General features: G+C 38.1%; 1 protein-coding gene across 1 annotated transcript in view; it reads left to right on the forward strand.

The window, feature by feature from the left end:
- topbp1 (DNA topoisomerase II binding protein 1) overlaps positions 1–17478 on the forward strand; it is a 27661-nt gene extending 10183 nt beyond the window's left edge. The window contains exons 9-27 of the mRNA XM_016490040.1: positions 3483–3733; positions 3814–4118; positions 4213–4385; positions 5579–5790; positions 5976–6298; positions 6554–6739; positions 6819–6934; positions 7063–7186; positions 8220–8384; positions 8486–8579; positions 8712–8907; positions 9166–9383; positions 9959–10098; positions 11926–12022; positions 13990–14153; positions 14616–14744; positions 14816–14905; positions 15058–15219; positions 16825–17478. Coding sequence (XP_016345526.1) covers positions 3483–3733; positions 3814–4118; positions 4213–4385; positions 5579–5790; positions 5976–6298; positions 6554–6739; positions 6819–6934; positions 7063–7186; positions 8220–8384; positions 8486–8579; positions 8712–8907; positions 9166–9383; positions 9959–10098; positions 11926–12022; positions 13990–14153; positions 14616–14744; positions 14816–14905; positions 15058–15219; positions 16825–16962 — 3283 coding nt within the window. The 3' untranslated portion in view covers positions 16963–17478. The remainder of the gene's footprint in view (positions 1–3482; positions 3734–3813; positions 4119–4212; positions 4386–5578; positions 5791–5975; positions 6299–6553; positions 6740–6818; positions 6935–7062; positions 7187–8219; positions 8385–8485; positions 8580–8711; positions 8908–9165; positions 9384–9958; positions 10099–11925; positions 12023–13989; positions 14154–14615; positions 14745–14815; positions 14906–15057; positions 15220–16824) is intronic.
- The last annotated feature ends 2331 nt before the right edge of the window (positions 17479–19809 follow it).

Here is a 19809-nt window from a genome sequence, read left to right on the forward strand (position 1 = left end):
TTTAACCCAATGGTTGGGTTAGTCCATATTTGACCCAAAGTTGGGTTGAAACAACCCAGCATCTTTTAGAGTGTAGCATGCAATAACTGTGTCATTTTGTACAATATATAAGTTGTAATATTATGTTTATGTTGTATTAATATTAATCTCAGGATGCATTTCCTTGAGTTAAATAAGCTGCCAGAAAAACGCTTCAGTTTACTGTGTTCATTCAGCTCTTCAGCTTCAGCACGCGCAGCTCAAACGGCTGCTATTTAAAACAGTGGTATTAATTTGTTACTTTTTCAAAATCATTGATACATTATTAATAATAACAACCACTTGTATTTTTCTCTTATTATTTTCATCAACAATATGGTTTAGTAATTAAAATCATTTAATTATTGTCCGTGCAGAGGCTATTCCGTTTTATTGATCTATGGCGCATTCATTTTGATTCTTTACACGTGTAATGATGTCCAGTGACTTGTTTGCATTATTTATGCATTATTTTATTTATTTGTAAGACTTTTTTACGGCTAAATTTGGTAATGGGAGAGTAAAATTATTTTTAAAACATACACCGTTCAAACTAGGCTGCTTATGTTGAAGTGTTTGGGATGTGGCTTTTAATGATGAGACCTTTTTTGTAATCAGGCTCTCAAAAAGTATATAAAGATTTGGATATAGATTTATCGGCCAACATATCGGTTATCGGCTTTCAAAAATAAAGAATTATTGGTTATCGGTATCGGCCAAAATTTTCGGTGCATCCCTACTGATTTCTAAATATCGGCATCGGCCAGTGAAAAATCCATATCGGTCGACCTCTATAACTAGTTGCAGAATGCACAAGGTAGGGGTGTGCGATATATATTGTCTGTGATAATATCGTAATTGTTGTTTTAACGATGTGTGATTTGACATTATCGAGTATTTTGCAAAAACCATTCAAAACACACCTACAGAATGCACGCATGCATTACGTGAAGTCTAGTTCAATACAAGAAGTTTATTAAGAGACTTACGTTTTAGACACCATATTGGCTGTTTTTCCGCTAACAAAAATAATTCCAAACACAGCCACAGCACTGTTTTGCATGTCTGCACAATATGACGGAGTTTAGTTCCTGAATGAATCAACCGTTTAAATGATTCGGTTCAATAGCAATGACTCACTTATTTAAAGTGACTTGCTGCCACCTACTGGCGGTTTTAATTTCACATTTAAAGAATCTTTTTATTATTTAAATAATTTCAAATATCAGAATTCAACATTTTATGTTTAATAGATCAAAATATTATGTATGCATTTGTAACAGCAGGTTAAATGCATTCATGTCCTACATTGAACAGTGTGTAAATCAGGGGCGCTGCTAGGATTTCGCCCTCAGAGAGACCATTAGATACAATGATACAAATTACCTAAATAAACAGTATTTTACAGTGCTTATAAAAACTGTATTACTGGATGAAGTAAATATACACAATTGCCTATTAAAGTTATACGATCTGTCACAGCGCATGAGTACCACATTGAGATCTCTCTTGTGCCATCTTGATAAACTTTCTTGAGGAAGCAGCACTGGCCTGATCATTCAAATAGCTGATTATAATTTTAGGGGGGCTGAGATGACAAATGGGGGCTGATGCCCACCTAAAAAGGGTCTAGAACCACCCCTGGTGTAAATGCATTTAAATTCCACTTCAGATGCAGCTTCTGGTGTTTCCTCTGCATTGCAAAGGTGAATTTTGTTGATACTGATTTCATTTGCTTGGTAACAAACCAAATGTCTTATTCTAATTCACTGATTAAATGTAAGAATTTGACTCAAAAGACAATGCACACTTTTAGAAGCAAAAGGCTTTATAAAGGTAAAAATGCCCATAAAAGGTAAAAATCAATTTAAACTTATTGAAAAAGATTAATTTCTATCAGTGTGAACTGACCACCACACAGAATATGAAGAATATAAAAAAGATTAGGAGTTAGTTTAAGATACCAGCACAATAACACACTCCGCAAAATATTGTCTAATTATCGTTATCGATAAAACCCAGAAAATATCGAGATATTATTTTTTGTCAATATCGCACACCCCTTGCGGAAGGTTCATGGTGCATGTCATTCAGATGGACCCTTCCTATCTCAGGGTGTCTGCGGGGTCTTAAAAAGTATTAAAAGTTGATAAATCAATTTAGAGAAAATTAAAGCCCTTAATAAGTATTAAAAAGTCTTAAATGCCATTTTCCAAGGTATTAAATTTTGTATCATCTTTTCATTGTGTATATTTGTCCGAATAGTGGGGTTCTGTGTTGTTTATTTATGGAATCCTGCAAGATTTGACGTCATCTGTTACGGTGCTCACTGACTGACTGCGCTGCTGCGTGATAGCGCGGGGCTTGTTGATCCCGCTCTCGCTGAATTTCTGACCATTACCGCACGCTCCCATCCGCTCCCGTGATTTTTGTTTGCGCTTCCGCAAACATTCTAATACTCTATATTATTTTCGCACATCAGGGCGCCGCTATCAATATGTGGTGTATTTAAACCCTTTTTGAATGAGCGCTAGCAGTCGCAGTTCACTTTCACTTTCGATATCGCGATCGCAGTGTGTAAAGGGAGCACATCTTACAATAAAAGATATTTGTCAGTGAGCTCGGGATCTGTTGAGGAGCAAATCCTCCAAAATCTTTGTCAGTTATCTCTCCTTACTTTTGACCCGTGATCAGTCAAATCTGACTTCTGCTGCTCGTGTTGGATGCAGGGTTGTTGTTGTTGTTTTTTTCCATGAAATTGGGCTGCTTTTAAACTGTTGCCATGGGTTGACTTTCCCCAATGGGATAAAGGTTTAAAATATTGCATAAATTACATTTGGTTGAAATGCTTGTACTGAAACATTTTGCATTCTAGTTACCTTCCATGATCATTCAGACACGATCAGGTGCAGTACTGACCAGTCAGGTGTTTGTCATGAGAAGTGTTCCACAAAAGAGCTATGGTTTGCAGACAGTTATAAGAGTTGATGTTACAAATACATCTTTTGAATATACCGTGTGAACTCATTGTCTCGTTAGCTCGGAGAGCTTTATTTTCCCTCCTCAATAAGTTTTGTCAGTTGTTTTGTTTATTGGTCTAATTCTTGTTTCTTGGGTTGCATTGGTCAGTCACTCAATTAATTATATTGTGCTTCATTCCCCACTTCTGAATTGTTGTATTGATAAGGAGTTATCACAAAGTAAGTCTGTTTAGTTGTGCTATCTTACAATCAATATATAGTAAATGTAAGTTAAAGTGTCGCCGATGTAATCGGTTAAAACTTGGAGTGGCGATGAGGTCTTAAAATGTATGGGAAGAGTCTTAAAAAAAGGTCATAAAAGGTATTAAATTTAACTCCATGATTCCTGTATATACCCTGTATCTAATTTGGCTTCCTTGGCCAGAATAGGGTGCAGTTTAAACAATTCAAATGTGCTTCTAGGACATGTATTCTTCTCTTCAGACCCCATATAGTGACCGTGCAGTGGTTGCTGGACAGTTTCTCCCGTGGCTCCTTGCTCCCAGAGGATGGCTACTTTCACCCCTCCTTTCTACCCCCTGCCCCAGCCGCTGTTGATATGCCTGCTCCTCACAAAGCTGCCCCCCGCGCCTCCAGACCCTCTGTAGCTCCCCCTCCTGCCCCTATTCCAGGCCGACAAGCCAGAGCAGAGGAAGACCTGCTATCACAGTACATGGAGAATGACCAGACTGTGGGTGAGTTGATACATATTTAAACCCTCCTCTGTCTACACCTGTCTGTCTCCCTTATGCTTCCCTGCCTGTCTTTCCCGTAGTGGAGCTGCCTCAGGCCACTAATAGTACCAGCAGCAGGCAGAGTGTTTTGCTTCCAGAGCCTCCACCTGCAGTGAAGGACTCCACCTTGGTTGAAACCTCAGTGGGTGGACTTTTTGCAGGGAAGCGTTTTATCTTGGTTGGTTTTGGAGCTGAGTCTGAAGCGCAACTCTCAGAGCTAGTCATGGAAAATGCTGGGAAGATCTTGGTCGGCCGCTCGAGAGCTGTTGCGCATTATGCCATTGTGCCACTGCTGGGCTGTGATGTGGAGGCCACAGTAGATGAGGTTGCGACAGATACCTGGCTGGTAAGAAAGATACGTTTGAGTCTATGCACAGGCAGGATACTTTTTGTGATGTTTATTTATTACTAATGGACTGTGTTTGTGTGTATGTGTTCAGGCCATGTGTGTGGAGCAGCAGTGTGTTTTGCCACTACCGTCTCATCCTCTGTTCACTCCAGTAGCAGTGAGAGAAGGCTTCTCTCCTCTCAAAGACTGTGTGCTGTCCGTCAGTCAGTTCACTGGAGCTGAGCGAGAGTCTCTCATTCAGCTTGCCAAACACCTGGGAGCGAGGTAAGACCTTTTGCTCATAGTCCTCACCATCTAGGTAATTTCAAGTTTTATGTCTTCCTCAGTATTTTTGTCTTGTTTTCCAGTACAGATATCTAAACATCCTTACATTTACTTGAAATGCAAAATGAACATGTCTTTTTTCTTAACAAAATGAAGTAAGCTTATCTTTAAAGGGGTCATGAACTGAGAAACCAAAATTGATATTTTGACATATAAGAGGTCATTGTACTATAAAAACATCCTGTAATTTTCAGAACTCAAAACTTTCTAGTTAGTCTAGCTTATATTGAAGCCAATCTGCCAAAATGACAGGTTGTAGAATGCGCCACTCTATGATGTAATAGTGTGGCGAAACAATTCCTCTGCAGTAGAAGATCAACACCTACTTCTACATCACTGCCTGTTTAGCCCCACCCACCGATTGGCACATGTAGTGTAAATAATGAGAGGTAAACACAGGTCTATGCAGAAACCGAAATATCACTCCAAATACAAGACACTGTGCAGTGCCAAGTTGTGGAAAAACAGTCTTTGCATTGCCTTCCGCCAGACTGCGGCAGTAAGAACTTGGTCCTTTGTTCACTTCATTTTACCATGGATTCATTAACAAACAAGGAACAGTTCGATGCGGGGTTTTCAGAAAGATTAAAACTAAAGGCAATGCTGTGCTGGTTATATCGAAAAACAGGACAGAAAATAGCCTATTACTTCTAAATAGTTTTTTTGATGTAAACATTTTGATAACATTATAAGGGGACCTCAGAGAACAGTACAAAATAATAAAAAAGGCAGTTCACGACCCCTTTAAAAAATATCTTTAATCAAATATCTGCCAATAGGATCAGGAAAAATATGCTTGGTTTTCTTTTGAAAATGTAATTTTTCTAACCCCACTGGCAGATATTTGTTTTAATCATAAATTCATTTCATTCTGATGGATTTCTGTGTGTCCACTTCCATTTATTACATACATTTTCTTTACATGGTCTTAGAGTCTTGAATTTGCCTTCACAAATCCTGCAGAAACCCTGCCTTACATCAAACCTAAGAGTTTTTTAAATAGCATTTTAAATCACAACTGCAAGTTTACTATTCAGAATTATAAGCATTTATAATTTTCTTTATAACCATTACCTTTTCTCAGAGCTAATCTAATGTTTTCTTATTTCTCTCCCCTATACATCTGTCTGCAGTGTTCAGGATTACTTTGTGCGGACTGCTAATCAGAGAAAAGGAATGCTGGCCAGCACTCATTTGGTACTCCAGACTCCTGAGGGCACAAAGTACCAGGCGGCTCAGAAATGGGGTCTACCTGCAGTCAAAATCCGCTGGGTTTTAGAGTCTGCCAGAACAGGGAAGCGTGCTGATGAGGGACGATACCTGGTTGACCTGCCTCCCTCTCCAGGTCAGTCAGAAGTAGAATTATAATGAATTTGTTTGACTAATTAACATCCTGCTCTGATGGAGTTCTGATTTTAAGCCTGAAGTTCAATTTTGACTGACTCAATACAATTTAAGAAATGTCATACACCAGTATAATATACCACTTGGACACCAAATATCACTCTTTCTTTGTGATTTTTTTTATAGAGAGAAGTGAGGACAGTTTTGTCGGAGCATCTCAGAAAGACCCGCCACCACTGCACCTCCTTCAGCGCTCTCCAGAGCTACCACTACTGGGCCCACAAAATAGTGCTGCCATCACCCCTCTGGACACAGCTCGCTTTCAGAGCCGCACTGTCCGCTCAGCAGTCAGGAAGTTGAGACAGGGAGAGGAGGAGCAGGCCGATGTTGCAACCCCAGGACAGGAGGAGGCCAAAGGAGCCCTGCAGAAAGACTCTTCCCTCCAACTAGACACTCCCTCTCGTTTCCTGAGCAGAGACAAACTCTTCGGACCCTCATTTAACACAAAGGTGAGCTGGACATGGGAAGGGATCTAATTATAAGTTCAGAAAAAATTTTTTTTGCTTTTGTTTAGGGTTAAAAAGTTAGTTAATAGACTGATATGAAAAGGCCACACAGTGTGTTACATTGTCAGAAACATTAAACCATTTGCAAATCCTTGTCTGTTCAGTATTATATTTCTTCTAATGGTCAGAGAAAAGTGCAAAATGATTAAGATAAAACTAAATAAAGTGTTGTAATATGGTGGTATGTCTGTGTTGTAGGATGTGTTTGACCATTTGCAGACTCCTGGTAATAAGCCTCAGCAAGGTCAGGTGGCTGAAACTCCTCTGTCAGAGGTCATTGAAAGGAACCTTAAAGCTGCAGTTGCCAACAGCAACCGCAGCAATGTCACGAGTCTTGCAGCCATGACTGCCAGTCCACAACTGGGAAAAGAACCTGAACCTGAGGTACACACACACTCATATACTGTACACACACAACCTCTATGTGTATACAGATATATACAGGTGTGTCTGTGTCTTGCAGGTGGAGCAGAAGGCTGCAGCTCCTCTTATTGGGGTGGTGGTGTGTGTAAGCAAGAAATTAAGCAAGAAACAGAGTGAACTCAATGCAGTGGCCGCCTCTTTAGGTGCAGACTTCAGGTATATGCCAAATTTCTCTTTTTCAGTGAGTCAGTCTAAAAGTAATAATGCCATCTGAGATGTTGGTAGGAAATACAGATTTGTTTTTAGCCAAAGTGGTGGAGTTTAATGCATTTTCTCTCTTATAGGTGGTCGTGTGACAACTCTGTCACTCACTACATCTACCAGGGTAAAGTAGGAGACAACAGTAAGGAATACAAAGCTGTCAAAGAGAGAGGACTGCATATAGTGTCGCAACACTGGCTACAGGCTGTACGTACGCATCTAAATGCATATCTCACAAAACAAGAGTGTCTGTAGATTCTGAATGTGTTGATTCTGAATTTACACACAGAATTTTAAATATTAATGCTTAATATTTTTGTGGAATCTGTGATGCAGTTATTCAGGATTCTTTGATTTAATAAGAACAGCATTTACCGCATTTATTTGAAAAACAAATCTTTTGTGACAATAATGTCTTTACTATCACTAGCTGCGTTTCCATTACCCTTCAAATTGCGCAAATTGAAGTTGCGAATTGAAAATACGCCTAATTGAAACGCATACATTTCGCAAAAACACCCATATATCGCAAAAAAGATTTTATGCTCGCATAAGGTGGTTTTTAAGGCAGCTTGAAAAAGGAATAGGAAACTTTTTTTCACATTTACAGGTCACATGGCGTACGTAAAAAAGTTATATGATCATTCTTCAATGTACTATAACCTCCAAGAAACACTTCATACTTGGCCGCTCTCAAGTATAAGGGGCTTTCCTTGCCATTACTGGTTTGACAATTTACACTGCACACGTCTGCGGCGCGTTATGGCTCCGACACGGCTACCGGAGCTGATCACGGCCACTCTAGTCAGTGTTTGTGTTCATATCAGCCTCGCCACGCCACGTGCGGCACGTTTCAGAAGCGTCCCAGAAGAGGCTTTGATTAAATATAACGGCTAGTGCAGTGGCTGCGATATACATAACCCTACCAAAAAGACTTATCGCAAAAAATTAAGATTGTCGCATAACATCGGTTAATGCAAATTTCGCAATACTTTTTTATCGACATTTATAAAATATTGCTAAAGTTTTGCGCAAATCTGTAATGGAAACACAGCTACTTTTAATCAATCAAGTTAAAAAAAACAACAACTTGTAGTTCATATTATATTTATTATCTGAACATGCAACAAAGATGTGAACTGTTTTATTAGTACATAAAAATTACCTATAGTAATTTTTAGCATAGCATAGCATAGTGAAAAGTTGGGGGTTTAAATCCCATTGTACATTCTATTTTCAGTGTGCAGATGAGCAGAAGCATGTGTCTGAGTCACTCTACCCTTTTACATTCAACCCCAAAATGAGCCTCACCATGAGTCAGGTGGCAGATAGCACTCAGAGGTCACCTCCTCCTTCCACCCCCCGCACTAGACTCAGGGAGTTTACAGAGAATGAGGAGACCAGGGTGAGGGATTTATACCTTGCACTGCACACTACCCTTACACTTTAGTCCTATCATATCGAGCTTTTTTTTTTATATGCTGTAACTTTAATTTTGTTTTAAAGCTTAGTACTGTTGACAGCATCACAGACGTCTCAACCCCTCAGCGTAGCAGTGTGGGAGAGCCTGAGAAAGATCAGACCGTCAGCACTGAAAGAAGTGAGTCCTCTTTAAAGATGTGTCTTTGATTCATGTATTAAATCTCTATGTTTGTCTCTGACTGATCTAAAGTCACAATTCACAGCTCGTTTTTTCTCTTCATTCCTTTTTCTTATCTTCTCCCTCCCTCAGATCTCACAGAAACACTTGAGATGAGAGAGAGTCTTCAAAGGCAACTTCAGGAGATCATGTCTGCTACCAAACTGACCAGCGGTCGTCGAGGCTCCTCGCGGTTGGCCAGAACAGGTTCAGGGGGACTAGACTCACCCCACACCCCGGACAGCCTGGGGCGAATGGGAAGACGCAGCCGCACTTTAGAGGCCCTACGGTATAAAAACAAGACTAGCTAGAGTACTCTCTCTGATCCCATCGCTCTCTCAAAGCTTGTAGCATCTGAGAGAATACAGCACAATTTTTAGTTTTAACTAGGGAATGTAGACACAGGACATGTTCTTGCTTCTGTTTCTGATACATCTTACTCATGTGCATCATATGCTAGTTTATCATTAAGCTGTTGCATCACTTTTTCCCATTGTGAAAGTTGTGTTTTTTAAAGATTGCATGATAAAAGATTGTGTTTTGGCAGAATGTCACGTCAAGTAGCTGTGGACCTGAACACAGAGCCGTCTCAAAGTGAGCAGATCGTGTGGGATGACCCTACAGCACGAGAGGAGAGAGCTAAACTGGCTGATAACCTGCAGTGGCCTGGCAGCCCCTCCCAGCACTCTGAAACCATCGTCCCAGCGCCCCTCTCTGACCACACAGCCAGGGACTCTATGACTGACTCTGAGCTTGTGGAAATGGGTATGAGAAAAATGCTTTACATTTTTAGAAAATTGTCATACTTTTGCAGATACACTTCTATTCAAAAGTTTAGGTTTGGTAAGAATTTTTTAATGTTATGCTCACCAAGGCTGCATTTATTTGATCAAAAATACAGTAAAAACAGTAATATTGAGGAAATGTTATTGCAATTTACAGACTTTTCAACGTAAAGGGGTCATATGATGCTATTTAAATTTTTCCTTTCTCTTTGGATTTCAAATGTAATTTGTAGTTGTAAGGGTAAAGCTGATTTTTCCAGCAAATGACAAATAAAATTAGCAGCACTATGCGCTTTTTGTTTTCATAAACATTAAAATATAAAAAAATAGTTTTAATGATAATTAAATATGAAATGTTAATACTAACCATCGGGACTTTTTATCATGGTTTATCATACGGTAACCGTTTCATCCCTAAATGCATTCTTTTTCTGAATAAAAGTATTAATTAATAAAAATAAAAAAAACTTACTTACCTCAAACTTTTGAACCCTAGTGTAAAGAAGTAAAATCGCATTATACATGTTCTGATTAAACCCTTCTGACCCTTCCCAGCTGCATTTGAAGTCATCGATGCACAGCTGAAGCCAAAGGTGACCCCACCTCCAGCTGAGACGCTACAGAACCGTGAAACACCTGAAGCACTCACTCTTGCTTTCCCCACCTCTAAACCTGCAGTTCCTTCCCTTCCACAGGTACACATACCTAGGGCTCTCTCGCTGAAGGATTAGCTGATTTTGAGTGGCTCAATATTGTGATTATGATAACCATATATTTTTTTGCTGTATAAATAAGCTTGTGTGGTTTTATTGATACATATAACTTAGTTCCGATTCTCAAATCTAACTGGACATGAGGCTTTCCAAGAGTGCTTATATTTCACCAGTATCAGCACTAGGGGTGTCCCTGACTAAGGATTTTCATGGTCGAATCGGAATTTTCAAATCTTGCCAATAGTAGAATCATATGTTTGGGGGCGGTGCAAAATACGTTACCAAGAGTCAAGTCAGACATTCGACAGTTATAATTACTGACGTTAATACACAGGGAAAATGTGTAATGGACGCCTCGCAGATAGTTTTGATTAAAAGATTAACATTAAACGTCAGTGAAACCCTAAGAATTCACAACATTTTTTACAATAGTGCTCTCATTATAACGTTATTATATGACAATGACTAGTTAGGTCTATTAATGTTATGCATTTCTGTTTTGAGCTGCGTGCGCTGAAGATGACCAGTAGAATGAAGCATTTGATATGTTTTTAATCAATGGGATATAACTCATCATTTATCTCATATAGAATACGCTTCGTTATTTATACAACATAACATTAATATTACGACTTATAGGCTATCTGCACAAAATGCCCCGAATGCGAACGTGTCTGCATGAACTCTGAATGAACTCCTTTTGTGGACGCTTTCTTCACGTAACAACGTGCAGAAATACGGCAACTAAACTCACAAATTCACAGCGTTTTATTATAATAGTGTTCTCATTATAATGTTATGTATATAACATTATATATAACATAACATATAGCTCTCCGGCCGCTGCCACAACGCCAGGGCTCAAACCCTCCATCTGCTGTAGGTGAACCAAAAACAACTGATAGCAGCTCTCAGTGATATGTGTCGGGTCCCCGCTATAATAGCAGCAACATTCACAAATGTTTACAGAACAAGCGGGAACCCAGTGTGCCTGTAGTTTTCTCTATTTCTATAAATAAACTTGCCTTGCCTTGCCTTGCCTATATGTCATATACATAACATTATAATGAGAACATTATACATTATCAACTTATTAATATTCTGCATTGTTGTTTGTCCTGCTCGTGCTGCGCGCTGAAGAGGTAATCACCATAGTACTACAATGAAGCGCTTTACTGCAGCGCAACTTAAACAAATGCATCTGCCTGTGTCAGTTTGAGTCTTGTTAAAGTTTTAAATCCCTGCTGCCAAAACGCTCCTCTGTAGGTTGCGGATTATGGAAAGTGAAACTTAAATCTATAGGGGTGGTTGGATTTATTCACACGTTAAAAATATTTATTTAAAACTTCTTTCTTTTCAGATTCTTATTTACAGCATTATCATAATAGGCTGTATATTAACTTATTGGGAGAAAACCGGTAGTTCTATGTGAAATCAGACATTGAGCACCCCCATATAGCCAAAATGGCATGATCACCCGGGAATATTCGACTGTGAGATTGGTAGTCGAATCAGTCTCCTCCTATCGAAGCATCAAATCTTCGACTATTCGGGGTCACCCCTAATCAGCACTGGGTCTCTGCATATTGTAAACAGGCTGTCAGTCAGTGCAAGTTACATTATGCAAGTAGGTGGCAGCAAGTGGCTACCTTTATGAGTGAGTCATTAAACCATTCATTCAACTAATATTTTAAAAGTGCTAATTCATTCATGAATGAAACAAAGTGTTGATATTAATTGAACTTTACATGAACAGCAGTTATAATTCATTTTATTCAAATTTGATCTAACTGGATCTATCCTAAACAGATTGAAGATGAGGAGGTCAAGGATCCTCCACGATTCTTGCTGTCTTCATTGAACCCACAGGAACGCATCGACTACAGTCATCTCATAGAGGAGTTAGGTTAGTACACAAAGCAACCTAGTGCCTCCTAGGGCTGTCCAAAAAAAATTCGAATTTCGAATATTCGTCGAATTTAAAATAAAAATCCACATTCGAATGCAAAAACACTGCATTCGAATTTTAGGTGTGCTTCAGGCAGCCTTATCAGTGGCGCACGAAATACGACGACGATGTAAGTGTCATTGTATTTTAATGTTTTTGTTAGTCTATCTAGTTGAACCCACTAGATGCGGCGCTGCTACGTTGTTCATTCAAAATATTGTGGGAAAAAAGAACATCAATGCGGAGATGATGTTGTTTACGTCAAAACAAAAACCAAACCGTTCACACAGAACGCATATTTATCACATTTTCTAGAGGGACATCTATCACCGTTGCACTCGCATCTCGCACAAGAGAGCCGCATGTTTAGAAAGCCATGGAAAATTTATGTAAGTTCAACTTTTTAAAAACATGTCTCAAGACTTTATGGCGGTTTTTCCCCATCTGCATCTTAAGTTTTTAAATGAAGAAAGTACTCTTTTGGCGCTTTTCCACTGCGTGGTGCGACTCAGCTCAGCACGGCTCAGTATGGTACGGCACGGCTCGGCTTGCATTTCCACTGCAGTTCAGTACCGCTTTAGAGTGGGCGGGATTATTCACATGTCGTTATAGTTGCGCCGCCTCTATAATTGTTTAAGCAACTTTAATTATATAAGGTTTATAAACATTATTTAAACATTATGCATTTTTTTCAAAGATAGTTGTGTTATTTTATTATGCTTTGAAGAAACGTGCATAATATTTTGTTCGATGCGCCCTCTTGTGGCCTCAGGAGAGAAGCCAAAAGCTTTTTTTCCCCCTAACTGAAACTATGCCTTTTAAATTAGAATATAATTCGAATATTGATAATATTCAAAATTCGAATTTCGTTTTTCAGCCATTTTGGCTAGTGCCTCCCATTTCTTGTACTTTTTATGGCGTCTGTCAGTGTACCTGACTGCACTGAATTTAATTTAGGGATGTGTAAAACTACATATTTTCAAAATCAACTAATTAGCTAATCAGTCTTATGGACCATCTATAAAGTTAGGCATGTTGTCAGATTCCAGTCAGACACGTATTGTTCTGAGCTTTTACATAATGCTTGTTCAAAAATAGCTACATAGCATAGAGCAATAGCAAGTAGCATAATGGAATAGAACAAAATGCAGGGGCCCTGAGATTAAAATATGACAGTTTTTAAAAATTAGCTTTTGTGGTAGGAAGCCTAAAAAACTGCACAAAGCAGCACAATGGTCAAAGACAATCATCATAATTTGAAATTATTTTTCACCATCTTAACATGAAAGCTGTCATTAGCATGTTAATTAAAACACTGTGCTAAAAGTATAAAACGAAAAAAGTGCGTGTACATGCATGTATGTGTAAGTGTGTGTCTGTGTGTGTGTGTGTGTGTATATATGTATATAATATGTGTATGTATGTATGTATGTATGTATTATATGATATGTTACACACTGCTGTTCATAATTTCCAGGTCAGTAAGATATTTTTTTAAGAAATTAATACTTTTGAGCAAGGACACATTAAAATGATCAAAAGTGACAGAAAAGACATTTATTATGTTACAAAAGATTGATCTTTAATATAAATGCTATTCTTTCTGAACTTTGTTCATCTAAGTTTCTGCAAATTTACCATTATACATTGCTAATAATTCCAAAAAAAAATTAAACATTGATAATAATAATAAGAAATGCAGCAAATCATCATATTAGAATGATTTCAGAAGCATCACAAGACTGAAGACTGGAGTAATGGCTAAAAGTTCAGTTTTGCAGTCAGAGGAATAAATTACATTTGAAAATATATTAAAATAGAAAACAATTCTTGTTTTATTCTGTATTTTTACTATATTCAGTTGTTGTTGTATTCCATACCTAAATGTTCTCTATTTGATGCGTCATGAATGTGTACATGTGCAGGTGGTGTTGTGCTGGAGAAACAGAGTTTTGATCCCAGCTGCACTCATGTGATTGTTGGTTATCCTCTGAGGAATGAGAAGTATCTGGCCGCTATGGCAGCGGGCAAGTGGATTCTTCATCGCTCGTATCTGGAGGCCTGTCGTGCAGAAGGACACTTCATAGAGGTATGTGTCTGCATTTGTGATTAGTGTCTTTCAGTGATAAAATAAAGCAATAAGTCCCGTGAAGCCGTGGTTTACAGTGAATTTATAACAGCTAAGGGGCGTTGTTGGTCATGCCTACAACCCCCTTAGCTGTTATAAATTCACTGTAAACCACGGCTTCACGGGGCTTATTGCTTTTATAAAACCATTATTCCATATACGTAGTAAGGTTTCACAAAATAAAACGCAGCAAATAAAGTGTAATGATATTAATAAAAACATTATACTTCCGCCAAACAATGTAGTTCCTCAGAAACGGTTGTGGTTCCAACAAAGTGGTTGCCGGGCAACACACAAATGTAAACAAAGGTGTATGTCTGTAGAGTAATTTACAACAGCTTCGAACTTGGCTCAACCAATAAGAATCAAGGACCGGAACTATCCGTTTTATAAGATGATGTTCATATCCTGTATGTATATTAGGAGGAGCAGTACGAGTGGGGCAGCAGCTCTATCCTGGACGCTCTGCCATCCATCAACTCTCAGCAGAAGAGACTGGCACTGGCAGCCATGCGATGGAGGAAAACACTACAAGGCAGCTCAAACAAGGAGGTACACACATATGTTTTCCTTGGATGAGCATGCAAGTACATGGTGCAGCACCTAATGCTTTTGACATGCAGGGTGCGTTTGGGGGCTGGACTGTGATGCTGAATATTGACCAGGCCAGAGAGGCTGGATTCAGACGGCTGCTGCAGTCTGGGGGAGCCAAGGTCTGTTGTTTTTGTCTTTTCTTCTCTTTTGATTCCACACCGAATCCATAAATAACATTCCTGTGACCTTACAGGCAGTGATTTCCGTTTTCCCCTCCTTCCTTTCTGTGCTGTTACTCTGTCTTGTATTAACCCTCTCTGCCCTTGTATAGGTGTTGCCAGACCCTTCTCCTTCGCTGTTTAAAGAGACCACTCACCTGTTTGTGGATTTTAGTCGGTTAAAACCAGGTGACGGCAGAGTGGATGTCAGTGAAGCTGCAGCTCAGGGGGTCAAATGTCTAAAACCAGAGTACATTGCTGATTACCTCATGCAGGTGAGATTTTTTTTTTTTTTGTCTTTTTGTTTTGCTGTGCTTGTTTATAGGGCTGCACAATTTGGCCAAAATTGTGTAATTATATATCAATATGACTATAAAAATAATCTTCATTAAAACTAAATAAAAAAAATCTTATTTATTTTAAGCAAATATTATGTTAAATATTAAAATATTAAACAAAATAAATAGTTGCAAGCAGCAGTTATTGGGGTCCAAGTACAAACAGCTCATTTAGACAGTATAGTTAATCAAAGGCCATGTGTTTTTTCAAATATAATATGATATACAGTAGTCAACATTTGAAGTGGATCAACAAAGTTGTCCTAAGACAAGAACGCAGTCTTTAAGTCTCTCTGTATGGAAGTTGTATTCTGTTACTGCATTACAATAGACAAATAATATTATTTCCTCATTTTATTTGGACAGCAATACATTAGTTATGTCTGGCAACTTGACAAATATTTTCATGTGTATCATTAGAATATATAAAAAGTAAATGAATCGCAGATTTCCTTGCAAACTGATTAGACTTAGATTAGATTAGACTTTAAACTTTATTAAACTATAATGAATTTTAAGTCAATCTAATAAACAGTTTACACAGATTTTAACTGAGACCTAAAAGGATCTGTTATCTTTTTGCCAGCATTGTCTAAAGCTGCTTTGCAAACAGTGTAGTGAAGAGTGGATGAACAGCCTAAGAGGACTTAAAAAAAATAAATAAAATAAATAAATATATATATATATATATATATATATATATATATACAATGGCTGCAATATAACAAAGAGTGAAAAATTGAAGGGGGTCTGAATACTTTCCGTACCCACTGTATATCAGAGATACTATCCTACCAAGTTTGGCATTTCTACGATGTATGGTCTGTGACTGATACCCAGACAGTTTTACTGCAGAGAAAGAAGAAAATACAGTAAGGTTCCCATAACTTTGGTTCTTAGACCCCTAAATATTACTGTTGTTATATTTCACTAAATTTAAAAAAATCTGTAAAAACTGCTGTACTTCAAAGTATTTAAGAAAAATAATCATAATTAAAAAAATGTTTTACAAATTTATTAGTATTACTAAATTAAACGAAGAAATGTAACAAAATAAAACATATATTCCTGTTGTAATATTTCACTGAAAAATACATCTGAAAAAACATTTTGTAATAAAGCATCAAGACAAATGTTTTTTTTACAGTACAACTGTTCATTTTCAAAGGTTAAACCATCAAGCTTCTCTTTTGGTGACATGTTCTTTTTGTTGAAAAGTTTCTGAAGGTTTGCATATGTTGCTTTCCCAAATGTACATTGTAAGCAACCCAAACTCAGAGACACTGAAAACACTGGATTATGAGATGCTTACATGTAAAAGTACAATGCCACACTTCACTCTGAAACATGCAGCGCAATGAGCGCATATATTTGCTAAGTCATGAGTGATTTCAGTTTGATGTCGATTAATGGTGCAGCCCTACACCTGACATTAAAGTCCAAATCCATCACAGTAATGGCATGTTCTGTTCAGATCTGAAATGGTTGTCGAGGCAACAAGTATGATTTAATAGATATATAAATAGCATCTTTTTTTTTCAGGAGCCTTCTCCTTCAATGGACGCTTACTATCTTCCTGGTGCAGCTACGGATAATCTAGAAAAAGTTCAAGATACATCTTCACGCAAACGGAAAGCCTCTGGGGAAATGTCCAGATTGAAGAAGAGTCGTGTGAGATAAAACATCCAATTTCAGATGCTAATGTAATATGTATTCAAGTGATTTTATTCAATTATTACATTGTAGATCAAATATTTGTCTGTCTAGTCAATAAAAAAATAAATTCATAATGTGAAACACAGTCCAAGAAACCCTTTTGAACAGTCATGCATAAAATCTTTTATTCTTTTTTCTTAAAAAAAAAAAAAGGTTAATTCTTCAACAAAAATTGCAAAAGCCAGAATTAAACAAGCTTGCACCTGTGTTATGCTTGACATCTCTAGACTCGGATGTACTACCACTTTCTGCCCTACGGATGGAGCGTTTTTCACATAATAATGGAAGGGTAGTAAGAATCATGTGTCCACAGCAACCGTTCTGTTACTAATGGCAACAAGTGCACAGATTTTTTTGATGCTGCTGCTGTCTGGTATATGTCATTGAACCAATTCATATTATTTATTATTGTTATTACTTGGTCAAATACACATCACTTGTTTGATCTCTTTCAGTACTCTTCCTATAGTAACAATAGGAATAATAAAAATTTTTATGTAATTATAAACAACTTTAAACCAACCTTTTTTGTAGTGCCATCTCTTCTTATACTACACAATTAAGCTCATTTTAATGGATGTCATTTTTAGTGTTTAAACTCACTGCCCTCTACTAGTCTTTGCCCCCCTTTTTTCACTCAAAATAACAGATTACTATATTTTTTTTTACATTGAAGTATGCATGGAATCCCTTGATGCCTGTCGCACACATTCATTTTGTGCCATAACTGGATTGGTGACCGTGATTTCACCAAGTACAACATGTTCCTGGATCAACATCCTTGTTGATCCTGGAACAACATTCCAATTAACCAATCAGAATTGAGGGATAACTTTTCAGGAAATATCTGTTTTTGGCTTACGATCAGGGTTAGGTGCTTCTACACCCTTGTTAATCAGCTATCATTTCACACTGATTTTAGGAATAAATTATGGGTAGGGATTGGGTTTAGTCTATATTTTTGGACAGTAATGTTGATCCAGGAACATGTCTTACTTGGCAAAATCACGGCGACCAACTGGATTTGCTTGAGAAGTCTGGTGGCCTATATGGGCATGTAAATGATTTACCCTGGTCATGGATAAGCCTGCCACCAGCCGACTACTGAGACCGGGGGGTTAAACCACAGTCTCAAAGCCTCCGGATTACGAAGTTGGATCCCCCATTAGTCACAGAGGGAGGGAGGTGATAGGGTAGGGGGAAGGGAAAAGGGCTGTTCTGAATGATTGTTTCACTTACCGAACACAAATCTGCTATCACCCTTAATGTCATTGCACTCTGGGTTTCTGCCTTTGTGTTTCTTTGCTTTGGTCCTGAATGAGTAATTAAATGCAGTAAATTAATAACTTCTTTGCCTAAGATATACAGCACTGTAACTGCCGGTGCAGATAAGGCCTCTTTGCTCCTTACCTGTCTGCAAGACTGATATTGGGACGAGTACAACCTAATGAGAATAAGCCACCCTGCCAGGACCCCAGTCTGATTGCAATGCCATGGTGCTGTGGTAATAAGAGGTAGCATGTTGTGAGGGCTAGGACCAATGCAGGCCATGGAAAATTTCCATATTTCTGTAATGTATGAATAGGGGTTATGCCACAGCAATTGTATAGAAGTGGAACAGAATGTCCCTTTGTTCCCGTCTAAAATCAGGACACAGTCTATTGTTGCTCAAGACAATGTTAAAAACTTTCTTTACTCATTCAATAAAATGGCAAATTGGTAATCAAATGTACAGAATTTAGTGAAGGAGGCCGTTAGATTGTCTTTTTTCTTATTTCTGTTCGTTTGGACAGCCCATTTCAATGAACAAGTTCAAAACCAGATTCATTGATTCTGTTTTACATCTTACATCTTGATTCACAAATTGGTGTTTGTTGCATTTTTTTTTTCTGGTAGGTTTCATTTATAAGGCTATGTATTGTAAGTCCATGTGTACAAATTCAATTTGTCGCAGCCAGCCATATTCAGCTCATAAAATATTACGTCATTTATGACCTAAATTTAAATGGTGTAAACATTTAAAGCATTATTTTCTGAATAATTTTTTTTTTGTTGATAGAAATGTTAATAAAACTTAAATCTCTAATCATAGCGAGTCGTGAATATTCGATTTAAATGAGTCTTGGTTCAACGATCAGTGAGTACTTGATTAAAAAAACAGCTCAGACGATTCTTTCCGATTCCTAAACATCTTGCATGATGTTATAGATCTATAATATAAAGTAATATAAAGCTGTCTTTGAGATAATCGGGGTAGCCTGTTAGTCATTTTTAATATTTCACAAGCATCTGTGAGGTAGTAAGGGCATTTAATGTGTTGTATAGCCTCATTTTTAATATCGCGCACAGCAGTCTGTTCACCTATTTAATTTTAAAAATGAAAAATGTCTATTCCTGTTTCTTATACGTTTCTATTATAAAACATTTCTCATTTCTAGACGTTTCTATTCCATTCCTATTTCTATTCCCTGATTTGTGTTTAAGCATGTTGTTGTGGTTCTCAGGGCGGGATAATTCAACACCGGAGACAACCTTCTCAGCCCAGTTACCCAAATTCTCGCTTGCTGTTGCAGCAATATGTGCTCATTATTATTCTGTGGCCGTATACAGTCCTTAAAGAGCCGGGGTGACCGACACGCACCATCATTAGCCGTCTGAAATCACTCAGCCTCCACCTGCTGCTTGTTGCCTTCAGATGACCAGTCGATGATCTAAACAGGCTATCCTGTGTGTTTGGGGAGGTGGGGCGGTGTTGGGCTGGATTCAGAGATTTGCTGGATGGAGGCAGGGGAGGGCTGAACTGACCGCTCC

Source organism: Sinocyclocheilus anshuiensis, unplaced genomic scaffold (assembly GCF_001515605.1).
Source record: "Sinocyclocheilus anshuiensis isolate Anshui unplaced genomic scaffold, SAMN03320099.WGS_v1.1 scaffold106, whole genome shotgun sequence".
NCBI classification, from domain to species: domain Eukaryota; kingdom Metazoa; phylum Chordata; class Actinopteri; order Cypriniformes; family Cyprinidae; genus Sinocyclocheilus; species Sinocyclocheilus anshuiensis.